Source organism: Sesamum indicum, linkage group LG3 (assembly GCF_026168435.1).
Source record: "Sesamum indicum cultivar Baizhima isolate 11 linkage group LG3, ASM2616843v1, whole genome shotgun sequence".
Lineage (NCBI taxonomy): Eukaryota > Viridiplantae > Streptophyta > Magnoliopsida > Lamiales > Pedaliaceae > Sesamum > Sesamum indicum.
The window spans coordinates 27713731-27730561 of NC_142659.1; the positions used below are offsets into that span (position 1 = coordinate 27713731).

Genomic DNA, 16831 nt, shown 5'->3' on the forward strand with positions numbered 1-16831 from the left:
TTTATTTGTTATTTGAAAATTATGAATATTTTTTTAAAATTAACGATTGTCTATTAAATATTTCCTCATTAAAATATTATTTATAATTATAATAAATTTAAAAAATATGGACTGTATTTTCTTTTTTTTTTTATCTTATTCTGTAAAAGGAGTGGACCATGTAAAAGTCACTCCTCAAAACTCGGGCTAACAGAAAGGCCATGGTCAAGCAAATACAAACTTCTATCCCCCGGCAACAGCGGCCATTTTGCCTACTCTGTGGCATGCATTTATGCATGTACATTGACTTAGTATACACCAACAATGCTTATTTTTTCATAACAATTAAATTCTAATTTTTTTAATATTGAGTTTGGTCGAATTTGAATTAATTACTGATAAATACAGTATATCTGTGATGTATTTAGTGTATAATTTAGAAAAAAAAAGTCCCATAGCACATATTTTAAAATTATTCTATAATTAATTTAATTGGACAAAATTTATTTTGAGTAAAAATTGTAGGCAAATCAATTGTAATAAGTTGGATTAGTTTATTAGCAGTCATCAGCTTTTGAGAAAGTAAATAATGAAATCTAAAGGCATTCAATCGGCAATAAGAAGTGGTCATTTTTCAACTTCGGTCTTGTATCTTCACTCCGTCCTTAGGAACTAACGGTGCAACCCAGGTGATCTTGTATGGCTAGTTGGTGATCTTGTATGGCTAGTTGGTGATCTTGTATATGGGACATTTTGTGTTCCTTATGCTGATATTATTCTAATGATTTTTTTATTGAATTTTTTATTTTTTTATTAAAAACAATTTTCAAAGTAATTGAATCATTACGTTGTGTTCTCCAGAACATGGCCGAGCCGCGCAAAAGTTGTCCAATTTCATGAATAGCACGGCCTCACCGTGTTGAATAATACATCCGTGTTCTCCAACTCGTTGGTTTTTCAAGTTTAATGATTGGACAAAAAGCATAACAATTTATTAAAATTAAGGATGAAAATCATGCCTCAAAAAGATTAGGGACCAATAAATCGATTTTTGGGTAAAGTATTAAAGACCACCCGGAATATATGATTGGAAGGATCATATGATTCGGAATTACTTGTTTAAAGTCTATTCGTATATAAGATTTATGTCAATCAGTCTCAAGATCTGGTTAGTGCAAAATATAAGAAAAACAATAGAGAATTTTCCAGATTTCAATTAATTTTACCCTTAACATAGCAGTAAATATTATTTGGGCAACTTTGAATAGAAAATAACTTCTGAAAATTTCCAAAAAACAAAAGAATTTCCAAATCACAGAGAGAGCATGTATGGAACATGTGATAAAACCTGTATATTGCTTGCATAGCTTTCTGAAAGTAATTCACATTGTTGTGAGGGTGCAGGAAAAATAAAACATATTTCACACATTACAAACTTCAGCAAAAGAACAAACAAGAAGTGATTGATCCATATGCCCAAGCAACATCACCTTCTGCTATATATACCAGGTTTAGTAATGTTTGTAACAAAAAAATAATAAATGCTGGTTCAAGACACATTTATTGAAGGATACAAACATATCATCTTGACCACATTCAAATATATTTCATCTACCTAAACACGTAGTACATTGTATGATACGAAAGCTGTGTTTTACAATAATTACGAGTGATGAGGAGGAGTCTGCAATGCACCTGCAAGACTTTTCACTGCACTATCATAGGTCATGAATCCCATGAACCAGAATTCATGACTGTCGACTGAAATAAGCTGGATATACTTTTCAGCCGGATTTGATTTGCTTCTTGTAGGATTAACTGCTGTAAGCTGATTCAATGGGATAACCACCTGCATGCATACATGAACACAGTATTTAACCTGATAGGGTTATAGAATAGATGATGCTCCACCACAGTCAGTATGACAATCAAGTTTGATACAGAACAGATCCGACAGAAAGAATGATAAAACATCAGAATGAGAAAGAAAATTACTGAAGAACAATTAATCTATGACTTAAATATTCATGGCCAAGTCTTAACATTTCTGCATGCAATGAGATCACAAGGAGACAAGACTGCAGAAAAAGGGATAAAGTTTAGATACTATTATTTAATGACATAGCAATGTTAGTAGTTATCACACCGTATAGAACATTAAAGCACCAGAGAAATTCTACTTTCACATTTGAAAATGATATATATGCGGGCAGTCTCGTTTAAATGGGATGTGATGGATTGCTCTGGTGATTCCATATCGAAAAGCAAACAAAAACCCAGAGAAGAGAGAGAGAGAGAGAAGCAACTCAGGGCACAAACAAAAAGATATATGCTTACAAAAATTCAAGACAAACAAGCATAAGGAGTTATTTAAAACACACCTTGTAATAGCTCATGTGAACCTCCTCACCAATTTTGTGTGAAAGTGGATTATCACTACAAAATGCTACTTTTTCAGTTGACAAGTACAAGACTCCAACGATAGGACCCGCAGAAGTAGACAAGTAGCACCCATAAGACTTCAGGAGTTTTTCACCTGGGACATTTTGGAATGTATTCTGAAAAATCTTTTCATATCCACCTTCTGCCAAAACCTTGGTACCTTGTGCTATTTTTCCAACAGCAGCATCCGCCAGGCTTGGGCCCGTTTTCACTGATTCAATCAAAAGTAAATTAATATCAGAATTAATATCAGAAACTACTTCTCCGATGCAATTCTTTTCATGTTTATGTCTCCAACTCATATTCCAAAATTAAGCATCTTTGATAATTATCTCAAGGAGAAAGGGTCAAATTGAAGAAACATTAAGTTAAACTATCTAAAATATGCCGCTTGAAAAAGAAACATATTCATTTAAGAGAGTTAATGTAAGAAAAATTTGCAGAATTAACCTTATAAGTACGTCTAAGCAAAAATGTTAGGCTTGATTGCAGAAACTTGAACAGACAGGTGCCGCACTTAGGTTGAGAGTAACATAGTAAGGGTTATATATGGTTTCTACATGGAAGTTCATAAGCCAAAACTTGTTGGGATTCAACTGTGTTATACTAATAACGAAAAGGAATCAAACAGGTCTTTAGTGGCAAAACTGAAAGAGAAAGCAAAATTCAGATATCTAAGTTTAGCTCATAATTCTCCTATGTCTTCTAAGCTTGGCGCCAAATCCTTTAGCTATCAGTTATAGTGAAACGAAAAGATCTTAATTCTGGCAATAGGTTGTCCTGCATCCACAGTTTACCATATAAGGTTTAAATTTTTTGTACTTCCTATCAACATGAGAACTCAAAAATTCCTTCAGAGGTCTGATAAAGATGGTTTGCAGGAATTTTTTCCAAGCTAATACATTCATTTTATCAAACATCTAGCAACCAATCCAGTCAAAGCAGTTCTGGTGAGACATGAAACACCTTCAGCTTAACACCAGCAGTCGAGAAGTAATAGGACTGAAGATTGAAAAGAACCAATACGTAGAAAAACAAGAATAACATAAAAAACAAAGGGGGACTCACAGTGCTGCCACACGTCTCCCGCCAAGTCTTCCGCCTTCTTACCGGCCTCTGCAGCCTTCTTCCCCAATCTACCCAAAACATCCTTAACTTTGTCCATGTTTTCTAACACCCCACAACCAAAATTTCAGCAAAGTAAAAGACAACAGTGACTAACTACTGATCATTGATGATGAGAAAGGCCAGAAAAAGACAACGAGAAATAAAATAAAGCATACGCTTCATAGGAGAGGCAGGAGCCGGATCAGCGGAGACGTAGGGATTCGACCCGGTGGGCATGCTGGTGGCACTGACATAGCCGCCCGAGTTCTGATCAGACATAGACCTCGGGGCCTCACCGGAACCCGATGAGGTTGAGCTCCAAGTGTCGGGCACAGGAGCCACGTCGTCCGGCTCCAGTTTCGGATAAGGAACGTGATCCGCAGGTCGGCCGCCTCCGGCGGGCTCCGATTTCGAGTCGCTGGAGCGGGTCTGGGTCTCATTGGATGGATTTGGCTTTGAATCCGAATTATTCATCATGACATATAATATTCGGATTTCCCTATGCAGATTGGCTGATGGAGAAGCAGAACTGCTTTGCTGGTCTGATATCTGACCACCAAAACTAAAAAATACTGCAAATTTGTATATATTTTGATGCAACGTTTAACTAAAACAATAAATACAAGGGATATTTAAGGCCGCTTCTAAGAGATTTTAATGTAATTATACGTATTCTTTCTATAATTAAAGTAATTGTATTTAATTTTTTTTTATTTTGCTTTCATTTTATAAATATATTTTTTTATTAGATAAATTTATTAAATTTATTGATATTAATAAAAAAATTGAGTGAAAATTAATGTTTACCCTCGATTAATTTGTTATTAATTTATTGTAGACCAAATAAATCTTTTATGATTAAACTATTCTAATAATAGTGGAAAACCGGTATGGTCCGAGACTTGGCAAGAACGCAACAAAAGCATGAGATAAATATACATCATCACGTGCATTAATGTATGAAGATGTATAAGAATAATTTTTTCGTAACAGGATTTATTTAATCTATAATAAACCACTAATAAGTCAATCTGGTTTTTGTTAATATCATCAAATTCGTAAATTTTGGTTACGAATTGACTTATTTGTTAGACGGAAGTAGATATTTGGCGTACTATATGTAATTTGTCGAATTACATAAGGTTTATATGTAATTACACAAAATCTTATAGGATGAGAGTGTAATTATTCATATATAAAAAGGATAATTACATCATAATTTTCTAATTTTGTAATAATCATACGTATACTTTTGAGATTTAAAAAAATATATTTGGTATTCTTAACGTTTGCGTTAGTGTATCAAGTAGATTACTCATTAGCCGAATCCAAAGAATCAACGATATATATATATATATATATATATATAAGGACTTAATGAAAATCGATTTTTACTAACAATTGATGTGTTTGTGACATATTGCATATCAAATAAATTTTTGCAACTAAACTACTCTTACAATGTGATGATATACCTCATCACATGCATTAACGTGTGAAGATGTATAACCGTAGTTTGATCATAAAAAATTTATTTGACATGCAATAAGTTTGTAATAAGTCAGTCATCTTCATTGACTGACTATGTAAACTAACCATAACTAGGCGACTAAAATTGAAACATGAGGTACCAAAATTAATAATGACTAACTTATGGAGTCGAAATTGAAACGATCTCATGTAAGTAATGGTCTTTTATTCTGTCATCACTTTCATTTTTTTTCCCTCCAAAATGATCTCTCCTTTAGACGGTCGACTAGCAAAGAGAACTAACTTTGATCATTAAAATACCAAATTGAAATATAAAAAAATATCATCAGTAATTATCGAAAATCAAATTAGTCAATTGGTTTCAATAGTTAATATAGTATTTTGGTGTACTGAAAATTTTAATTTATCAAATTTAATTTTATTAGATTCAATTCGATTTTATTAATTGAAAAGTAAAAAAAAAAATCCAATATATATATGTGTATATATGTTCCTTCTCATACTTATCTCAATTATGGAGAAAAATAAAATATTTGGAGGATGACATATCCACAACGTTCTCTAATCTTGTAGTTATTAAAAAGTCAGGTCAACAAATTTTTAAAAATAAAAACCAGTCTTGCGATAATGGGGTAGGTAGCTATAATTCACAATATTTAATTAATGAAAATTTTAAATTAATTATACTTAGATTAAGTTATATGAATAACGATTTGGTACATGACCTGTTTTAGACAGGGATATGCAATTTTCAATTAAAAATAACAAGGATAATTATATTATATAATTCATTGTATAAGGAAAATTATGTAAATTATCTAAATTTAAAATGATATTAGTTATTGAAATAACAAAAAAAAAAAAACCTACTTGATTGTATTCTTTGCATGGTATATTTATTTTAGATCAAATTCTATGTTAAATTATTAAATTTAAAATGATATTACGTAATAAAAAAATACAAACTTAGTTGAGTGTATACTTTGTCTTGTAAAATTAATTTGATGTTGAAAATTATATTAAAGTATTTAAATCTAAACTAGTATTACTTATTGAAAAAATAAAATATTAGTTGAATGTAATTTTTTTGTATTATATAATTTATTTTAGATTAAAAAAAATTATATTAAAGTACTAAATTTAAATTGATATTATTTAATAAAAAATAAGAATTTAAATCAGACGAGGTTTGTGGGGTGGGGCTATTTGGGACAGGGCACGGGTCCTAGGTTTAGAAGCGGGGTGGATCTCGGGTCCGAACAAATCCGCCCCAGACAAGCCCCCTTGCCATCACTGTGCACCATTGCTGCATTGTACGGAAAATTATTGCTAAATTAGTTTTGATCGAACAAAATCAATCACAAAGTAAATATATCATACTTGCTATGTGATTAGTTATTTTTATTAAATTGTACACCAATCACGCAGTGTATTAAACTTGTCATATAACTGATTCAAATTTGATCAAATCAGGTCTAAGCTGAAATTTTCTTGCATGCGGATAAATTTTCATTATTATCTTCACATATTCCTCACACAATTCATATCACCCAGCCTACTAAGTTTTCATATATTTCATATGTATATTTTACTTTAATTTTGACTAAAATAATAATTAATTTAAATATCGAATTACTAATCCTTATTTTATAAATTAATCTCTTAAAAACATCAATCGATGGTTCGACATTATATGATATTATTGAATTTTAATGGGCATCACCATAATACACCCTTATATAGTGCCAAACTCTAGATCATCATAAAATTCAACTTGGCAACATTCAAGTAAAAAGTAGAATATTTGATCTTCATATCATGATGGTGGTACGAAAACGACCTGAACTTTTCAGTTGCGAATATTCCTAAATAAAAGAGGCATTAAATATATTTAGTAAAAAATAGTTGGCGGAAAGGCTATTTTTCAGTAAATAATGTATGTAAGGTAAAAATAATTATTATTTAAATTAAATTAATTATTAAATAAGTATGATATATTTATTATAATTAATATTTTTTTTATTAAATTATGTAGGAATCACGATAAATATTTTACATTAATTCAGACCCGACAAAATTTGATGTAAAATAATTTTTTTTAAGATATTTGGTTGAAGGAAAAAAGAAGAAAGAAAGTAAAACAAATACTGGTGAGCTGACCACAGTGGAAGTGCAACCAAACAAGCATACTCGAAAATATCGAACGTCAACCCCACCTTCCTCAACAAGACAACCTCAGTTCCATCTGCCACTCTTCTCTTCGTCCCAAATAAACAACCATCGCCACCAATTTACTCTCCCCAAATCCGCCCACAGATGGCCGAGAATTGCTAAGTTTAGCCCGACGGCCGCCGCGCGATTCTTCTCTCTCTCTTTTCAAGATTTTCTTATGGCTTCCTCCATTTCGGCCGGGCTTGCTTTGAAGCTGAGCCCACAAAGACTCGGTGACAAGAGCTTCCAGTTTTCTTCCAAGTTGCAGTTTCGGGATCCGTCTCTGGTGGCCTATCCCCTGCCCACCACCGGAACAGTCCATGTCCGCCCGACGAGGGTGGCGCGTGAGGTTTCGCCGACGACCATTTCGGATTCCACCAATGACGTCCTGGTGTCGTCCAAGTCACCCAGGCTGGAAAAGGATCCCAAGGCTCTGTGGAAAAGGTACGTGGATTGGCTCTACCAACATAAGGAGCTGGGTCTATACTTGGATGTTAGTCGGGTCGGGTTTACTGACGAGTTCTTCCGAGAGATGGAGCCCCGACTCCAGAAGGCATTCAAGGATATGGAGGATCTCGAGAAGGGGGCCATCGCGAACCCGGATGAAGGCAGAATGGTCGGACACTATTGGTTGAGAAATCCGAAGCTCGCCCCCAAAGCTTTCTTGACTCAGCAGATTGAGAATACCTTGGAAAGAATCTGCGACTTCGCTGAGCAAGTCATCAGCGGTAAGGTCAGTTCAAAGAGTCTTCTGACTTATTTTTTCCTTTTATTTTTGTGATCTTGTTCCCTTCTATTTCTAGTGGGGGTGCTATTTCTTACTTTATGGAGGCAAATCTCAAATTGAAGGGCAAAAAAACGATCTTTGATTGATGAATTAACAACGGCTCAAATGGGATTTGACGATTGATTTTGGAGTCAAGATTTAGCATTATTTTGTAGGATCAAACGCATGCTGCTGTGCGAAAAACCCATAGCTGATAACAAGAATTCTGCTCGAACTTCTTGGCGACACAAGTATAATTTTTTCACATAGTTTTCCAGCTGAGGATAATTGTTGCGGTGCCAACTGAACAAGTAAACTAGTCTTTTGCCCTGTTTGTATGTGTGCGTTCTATTAGAATTTCTAAAATTATGATAATTTAATGTTGTCAAAGGAAAATCTTGAAAAATTATTTGAAGGACAATGAAATAGAAAAAAACGATCCTGTTAAGTAGAAGGAGCATTTTCTTCAAGATGGTTGCAATAAACTTCAAGACAAGACATAATAGTCCTGTTCAAGGTGTTCGTAAGTTATTATGGAGATGCAGGTACCTTGAATAGAAAATCATTGATGATGGCGTAGCTATTATATTTTAGAAGTTGAATGATATACTGATCATTGTTCATACTCACTGCAATCTGCAAGTCTTTTTCCTTATCTTCCTTTCTTGTGATAGTCATTGTTTTTGAGGTTGCTATACTTATGCTGCAGATTAGGCCTCCTCAGAAAGGTAGGTTTACACAAATCCTTTCTATTGGTATTGGTGGTTCAGCTCTTGGACCACAATTTGTCGCAGAGGCATTGGCTCCTGATAATCCTCCTCTTAAGGTACATGGAAACATATTTGTTGTAACGGAAGGTGTACTAATATTATTGAATGGACACTTCCTTCTTGTGCCTATCTCTTGTCTCTGGATTCCCCTCGTGTTTGTTATTCTGTTCTGTGAGATGCGAGATATGTTTCCCTCTGTAAAAGTCAATTATGATACATGACTTACTCTTTTTCTATAGATGCTATAATATGCCCTATATTTATATTTTGTTAAAACACAACAGAATTTTGATCAAGGGGCTAACTTGAATATGGTAAAATGATGCATGAAAGGAGAAAAAAGAATATTAAATTCATTTAGTAAATGAGTTCGTGTTATATATTTCTTCAAGTAAGAGAAATATTAGCATAATATTAGGAAGATGTTAAATATTATTTTTGATGAAAGTTCTTTAATTTTATCAAATCATTCTCAACATAATGTAGAAAAATGGTTGTTGATGTTTCATAGAGTAAGTGTATTACTAAAACCTTTGATGTTTCTATTGATTTGAGAAAATTTAACTGATTGTCGATATCCAGCTATATTCTCATTTTATTCTATTACAAGAAACATATCCACCAGCTGATCTGTTCTATTTATTGCATGCATCTGAGGCAATTGAATGTTACATAATGATGACTCTAGTATGCTTCATAAGATACATATTGTTACCTAGAGACATAACTCTATTTGGAAACTTCAATTGAAATTAAGTTAATGATTTGTACGGTTTTCTGGCACCTAGTTTTCTTTTCATGCTAAGACCTTATTTACCTTGATTCTGTAGTTTAATTTTTCACATCTGTTTGACTGCCATCTGTCCTGTGCATAGTTATAAAAGGCGTGCCATGGCGCAAGCCCAGCGCCATTTTCATATAAAGTGGCGTGGGCTTGCTCCTGGCACAAAAATGGCGTGCCCTTTTCTAAAGCATGCCAGGTGAAACCGCAGCCATTTAATGGCTGGATTTCAGCCAGTTCTAAATGAGGCTAGGCTTGCTCAAGCCCAGCCTTTTAACTTACTTTTTCTAAAGACAGTGAAGAAAAAAATAGAAAAAATAAAACAAGAAAGGAAGTGAAAATCCGTGAGTAGTTGTGTTACATATTTCTTTTATGATATAATGGTTAATATGATTTATAATGTTCATATTTAATTGTTTATGTAATATTGATGTATGAATATATAATTTATTTATGCTATAAACTCTGTGCTTTAAAAAAGGCGCGTGCCATACCATGCTACATGGCTCCGGGGCACTTTTGCGCCATGCGCACTTAACAACTATGGTCCTCTGCAGATGTTGAAATAATATTAGAAGTCTGGCATCCCTTCTATAAAGTTCTGTTATTTGTGCTTAAGTAACCATGTTCCTTGGATCACTATCTTTTACCTACAAAAAGAGAATGTTTTAACTTGAAATTTTCTGACCCTTCTTATATTCTTGCAGAAACATCTTGACGTTTCGGTTCTCAAATTAATGAATCATCCCAAGATATAACCTTGTTACTTGTTTCCTTGTTTTAATATTTTGATTTCTTTCTAGACATTTAAATTTCTAGAAGTTCAAGACACCATAATGTTTGAAGAAATGCAAGCTTTGCATGTTTTGATGTATTGGATATAATACGGCAGCGGTTTTGTCTGAGTTAAATTCTTGTTAGGGAACAATAGACCCTGCTACTAATAATTAAAATTATAGAGATGTGATTTAGTGCCAGTTATGCAGTATTTCTGGGAACTAGACTTCCAACACTTTTCCTGGTCCAGCTGCAAATTGTGGAATTCAAGTAGCTGATGTTGTATTCGATGGTGCTCTGATTCTTTGTTGACATAACATTTGCAGATAAGATTCATTGACAATACAGATCCAGCTGGGATTGATCATCAAATAGCACAGCTTGGGAGTGAGCTGGAATCTACACTTGTCATAGTGGTCTCAAAGGTATATGTGGAGCCATCTTTTGGTTAATTACTTCATAGTTAGCTCTGGTTATATGCTGACCTGATATCCCCTTTAATCTCTAGAGTGGAGGTACTCCTGAAACTAGAAATGGTTTACTGGAAGTTCAAAAGGCCTTCCGTGAAGCTGGCCTGGAATTTTCAAAACAGGTTTTGGTGTCAGGTTCTTTTTTCAGCATTAACTATTTTCATTGGCTTTCACAGTTCTACATGTGCATGGCCATCAAGCCTAACAGGGATGCAGCAGGATCTGTTCCCTGTTGACCTGCATATTGACAATAATCACCAATGTAACTGCTGAATTTTTGTTAGTTTGGAACTGTTCTTAGATTGTTAACAAATGATGTCTACAGGGTGTTGCAATCACACAAGAAAATTCGTTACTTGATAACACAGCAAGAATTGAGGGCTGGTTAGCTAGATTTCCTATGTTTGACTGGGTGGGTGGTAGAACGTCTGAAATGTCTGCTGTTGGTTTACTTGCAGCCGCACTTCAGGTTTTTGATTATTTAACTCAAAAGATTTTTTGTGTTCCATTCTGCTTTAATTTTCATGTAACACCATCTGAATTTGCATTATTTTCATTCCAGGGTATTGATATTAGAGAAATGCTTACTGGAGCAGCCCTGATGGATGAAGCCAACAGGACCACACTAGTAATACTATTATTTCATCTTACTGAAGAAGCATAGTACTTTATTTGTTTTATCGAGTAATTGTGTGATTCTGGTATCTTATGCATTCTGAAATCTGCCATTGCCACAATGATATATGTTAGCTCATACAAAATTCATCGTTTGGCAGTTTGATCAATCACTTCTTCATTCTACCATATATGTGACCAGGAATTTACATGCGCCTGCAATAATAATGCTGGCGCGTGTTGCTTTATTTATGTATGTAAACTTTCGAAATATGGTAGAAATAGAAAGGACTCATAGCAGTATGCTTTTTATCCTATACCGTTCAGGTCAAGAATAATCCAGCAGCGCTGCTAGCTTTATGTTGGTATTGGGCGACTGATGGAGTAGGATCGAAGGTTTGAATTATTCAGATTAGACAAAGTATAATAGTTATGATGCAATTCTGTCTGTCATTTCAAAATATTTCCTTTACTGACAAGTGGGAACTTTGTTTTATTTGCTGCTGCAGGATATGGTTGTCCTACCTTACAAGGACAGCCTATTGTTGTTTAGTCGGTATTTACAGCAGCTAGTCATGGAATCTCTTGGAAAAGAGTTTGATCTGGACGGTAACAGGGTATGGTTAAAAACCCAACTTATAGAATTTCCTTCCTTGTGATGTCAGAAATTAAATAAATACTGAATATAATTGAAATAGGAATTTGGAGCAACTTGTGCTGTTTTATTAATTTAGTCGTAATCAATCATTTTTGGGGCCCAACTGTTATTATATGTTTCACCTGTTCGTGTTGCTCTAGCATTGAATAAATTTATACTGAATTGAGTTTGAGTTCCTCTTTCTCTTGTAGCAAACCCCTCTGTGTTTTGTAGTTCCCACCTCATATCTCCCACAATGACTTGGGGACTAGTAAATAATAGTGTTTGCATGAAAAACCCAATTATATTATTCTCCATTTGGTTTTCATGTAATAAAGAATACAAGTGTACATGCTTTTTCCCTTGTACAAGAGCTTGAGAACATAGGATAGTTTCAATTACTATCAAGAAATTTTGATTTTTGTCAAAGTTCGCACATACCAACAAAGGCTGCGAAATCATCTAAAACTAGCATTTGCTGGAAATTATGCACTTTCTGGATGGACTAGGGTGGCTGTTTCCCAAACTCTGTTTATTGCTGGGTATTCTTCTCCCTCTTCATCATTTCAACAGAAAAATTAATGTCAAGTGCCTACCAATTCTCATTCTTTAGCTATGCACTTCTATGCATGAAATTTCCATATATTTCCTGTGTCAAATTACTTTGACAGTATTTTCATTTTTTATGCCTATTTGACTGAATTTAACTCATTTTGAGTATACTTCAAAAGTTGATCTCCTATTATTCTAGCCGCGGTTTATTAGTCACCATATCTCATGTTTGCCATCTTTGTTCATTTGCAGGTGAACCAAGGAATAACTGTTTATGGAAACAAAGGGAGCACTGATCAACACGCGTAAGCATTTCGTTCACATCTTTTGAATTATTGATGCACATGATGAGATTTGTGCTGCAAATATCTGAAAATCTCTCTCTCTCTCTCTCTCACACACACACACAGCTACATTCAACAGCTTAGAGATGGAGTCCATAACTTTTTTGTGACATTCATTGAAGTTCTACGAGATAGGCCACCTGGTCATGATTGGGAGCTTGAGCCAGGTGTCACCTGTGGTGACTACCTGTTTGGGTTTTTACAGGTTAGTATGTTTTTGACCTATGAGGTCCTTTGCTGTTCCTTCCACAAGTTATAAGGCTTCTTTGAACTTTTCAATCAAACTACAGCTCTTCTGATTAAAACTTTTAATTTGATTCGTATTCTAATAAATCGAACAACTGTATTCATATTAACAATCTGTCAGATATTTGTTATGGTGCCTTTACTTGTGATTGAGCAGTAAGATATCGGTATGTTTTATTCATAAAATGTTTACTGTTGACCAGAAAGTATTAATGAGTGCATTCTATTTTTTTGAGATAGTAGATTCTATTTTGAAATTCTAGGGATCCCAGCTTTCATTCTATATACAGTTGTTGCTTCATGAAACAAGTTTAGTTTTTGTTTTAGTTAATCTTGCTGTTTGCCTACAATATATTTTCTCAGTACTTCCAGATCTTGGTATACAGGGAACAAGGTCTGCTTTATACGCCAATGACCGGGAGTCTATTACAGTCACAGTGCAAGAGGTGACACCTAGATCTGTTGGGGCTCTAGTAGCACTCTATGAACGAGCTGTGGGGATTTATGCATCATTGATCAATATCAATGCCTATCACCAACCAGGTATAATGTCCACTTGCCTTCTTGCGGATTTTGAATGAACCTACAAATTTCATTAGATTCAATACAGCCTGATCTTCTTTTTGGTGCTGAGCTAAATTTTTGTGTCAAACTAAGTTTTGGTGTCATCTTTCATCATGGATGAGACGGACTTGCTCCGTGACTTTTGAGGCATCTTATATTCTCTTGACTGCTTGTGGATTCATAAATTGCTTGCAACATTACTACAGGAGTTGAAGCTGGCAAAAAAGCAGCTGGGGAAATTTTAGCTCTTCAAAAGCGTGTTCTTGCGGTACTGAATGAAGCAAGGTATTCTTACAATATATTGGCTAGAGATCTTGCGGAAACCTGTTGGATAAATAAACATTATTCGGAGCCACTCATTTTAACACATAAAGCTGGGATAGATCTGCTACTCTTGGTTTCGTGGTTAAAAGAGGCATGTAGATCCTAAAGATCTTCATTTAGTTGAATATATCCTCTAGAGTTGCCACCATACTTTTCAGGGGAAACAGGGAACCATATTATATTTTTATTTAATAAGGTTAAGTCCTATAATTGTGGCCAGTACCTACTCTATGGAATGAACAAAAACACCTAAACATGGTCTGGCTTGAGATTGTAGTTTGAAGGTTGGTGACACGAGTTTTTGCACTTTGTGGACGGCCACGGCTACTTAATGAAACTTTAAATCAATCCTTTTTGGATCACGGTTTTGGGGTACCTTTTTATCGATTGTGGTCGCGAAAGTGTTTCCTCTCCAAATACGTGAGCACAATGCTTAGTTCATAATGAAAGAAGGATTTACTTTTTTTAATGCCGCCATTTTTTGCCTGTGGTACTCGAACTAGAATCCAAATTAATCTACTGATTATATATGAACTTGTCCTAGTATAGGACACTACCATTATTCAGCTTAAAAGACATAAAGATTGATATGCTTTTTCCTGTTATTTTGTTCCGTCTTCCAGCTGTAAAGAGCCAGTTGAACCACTAACACTTGAGGAAATAGCCTACCGTTGCCACGCCTCTGATGATGTAAGTACCATCACACTTTCTCTGTTACTCTACATTTGCTTTTGTCATAGAAAGCAGTTCGATGACTCCTTTTTATACCACTTGATGCCCTCAGATTGAGATGATCTATAAGATTATTGCACACATGGCCGCAAATGATAGAGCTCTAATTGCCGAAGGTAGTTGTGGTTCGCCACGAAGCATTAAGGTTTTCTTAGGGGAGTGCAATGTTGATGAGATGTATGATTGACAGACGTTGGAAAATGGCCATTTTCCAAGAAGTGGTGCGACGTTTTCGGTACGACGGTTTTGAGACCGCAAAAGATGAGGTGAATTTGTTCCGTTTGGTCCACCAATGATTTCGCGGCTTTTGGTGATAATGGGATGATGCTGTATTTGTCTAGAAATAAGAGTATCTTCAACTTGATGTGTGTTGTATTTGTAAAATCCTTGGCAGCCAAAATGCGTTTGTCATGGTGAAAGGCACGAAAAAATTGTTGCATCCAGCAGACCAGGATGCTTCACATCAGTGCTCTTTTAAATTACTCACTGTAACAATTTTCTACCTTAATTTTGTGGTCAAATCGTTGACTGCTTAACAGCGTTAATACTTATTTTAAAAGGGATAATTCCACCTCAAGGTTTTATTTCCCGTTTTTAGCATTTTATTTTACATATATGCAGAACATTACTTATTTCTATTCTCTCAATTTTTTTTTTATTTAAGCGTTTTTGCTATAAATTTTCTCATTTGCACCTCTTCCCGCAATTTATTATTCAAGTGATTTTTTATTTGGAAAATATAGTAAGTCCATTAAAATTATGGAAATACTTTTTTAAATTGTGAATGTAAGAAAGTAATATGTATGTGCATACATCTAGAACATTAAGAAACTATAAATATCTTTTGCAATTAAACAAGGATATAATTCTACATATGAAAGAATAAATTTGTAAATGACATAAAAGTGTTAACGCTGTGCCTGTTAGTTGATCAAAGGTTTGACTATTGAACTGAAGGGGAAAAATATAACCCCTCCAATTTAGGCTAGTACATGATCTATCCTTCTGGTTAGAGAAAGAAAAGCATATTTCACATTTAGGGGTAATCACATCGACTGTTTGTGAAATTACAAACACACTCTTTGAGGTGGTGTAAGTAAACGTACTCTGACTGTTCGTGTAAACTTTTATCGTTGAATAGAATGTATATTCATAATTATTACTACAACTTTAAAAGATGTACTTAAAATTTTTTGAATGGAAGTTTATATAAAATTTCATCATTAAATACAATTTCTATAATTACTATTACAACATTACGACATATACTTATAATTTTGGCAAGGGCATGGTATACTTATATAATTAAACCTAACCTTTAAGAGATGTTAATGTAATTTACCCTAACTTTCAATATATGATGTAATACTATTTGGCTGGTTTCGAATTGAATGGCTTGCAGTTTTCTTCAAGGTAGCAAATCATGAAAAGTTGAACATAATGTTTGTTTTCAATTTTGCTTCATTTTTTAGATGGGCCAAAATATAAATAATGCTTGTCTTGATTTGTTTTGGAAGTTTTGATGGTGTTTCAAGACATTTTGAAACAGGTGCCTCATTTGTTTTTTGTCAAATAAATTTACACTAATTATAGGTCCTACATCTAAAAAAATTATATACACTCATACATATATATAAATATATATAAAAGAGAAATGATTTGACAATGAATAGTATTTTTATCTCCTACTAAACAACATCAAACATACCATACTTATTTTATATTATCTCCAAAAACAAATCCAAACATACAAACTATCTCTAATACATACTTATTTATCTTTGTTTCTCTCTCTCTATCTCCATAAAACACATCAAAATAAATTAAAAATAAAACCAAACATAGTGGAAGGTTCATCAGACAATTATTGAATGGCCATCATCCTGGAAATAACATCCTGGAGACACAGATCACTCTATTAATTGATACTTTAAGGTTCAATGGGTCCTCAACAAAATATAAAAATAGATTTGATGTCAACTAGAACTGAACTCTTTTCATCATAACAAATGTGAATTTTCGT

The 16831-nt window shown here is 34.0% G+C and overlaps 2 protein-coding genes across 2 annotated transcripts; one reads left to right on the plus strand and one right to left on the minus strand.

Annotated features, from left to right (window-relative positions):
• Nucleotides 1-1442: 1442 nt before the first annotated feature.
• Nucleotides 1443-4113, minus strand: LOC105158993 (GEM-like protein 1). The gene is made up of 4 exons (XM_011075925.3): nucleotides 3705-4113; nucleotides 3490-3591; nucleotides 2361-2632; nucleotides 1443-1828 (listed from the first exon to the last, which is right to left on the minus strand). The coding sequence occupies exons 1-4, from the start codon at nucleotides 4003-4005 to the stop codon at nucleotides 1643-1645; spliced, it is 861 nt and encodes a 286-aa protein (XP_011074227.1). The 5' UTR covers nucleotides 4006-4113; the 3' UTR covers nucleotides 1443-1642.
• A 3068-nt stretch (nucleotides 4114-7181) lies between these two features.
• Nucleotides 7182-15397, plus strand: PGI1 (phosphoglucose isomerase 1). Its single transcript, XM_011075926.3, has 14 exons — nucleotides 7182-7963; nucleotides 8706-8822; nucleotides 10651-10749; nucleotides 10833-10916; nucleotides 11120-11263; nucleotides 11357-11422; nucleotides 11737-11805; nucleotides 11919-12026; nucleotides 12851-12903; nucleotides 13009-13147; nucleotides 13575-13731; nucleotides 13959-14037; nucleotides 14700-14766; nucleotides 14861-15397. Exons 1-14 carry the CDS (start codon nucleotides 7409-7411, stop codon nucleotides 14993-14995), a joined length of 1872 nt encoding a protein of 623 aa, XP_011074228.1. The 5' UTR covers nucleotides 7182-7408; the 3' UTR covers nucleotides 14996-15397.
• The last annotated feature ends 1434 nt before the right edge of the window (nucleotides 15398-16831 follow it).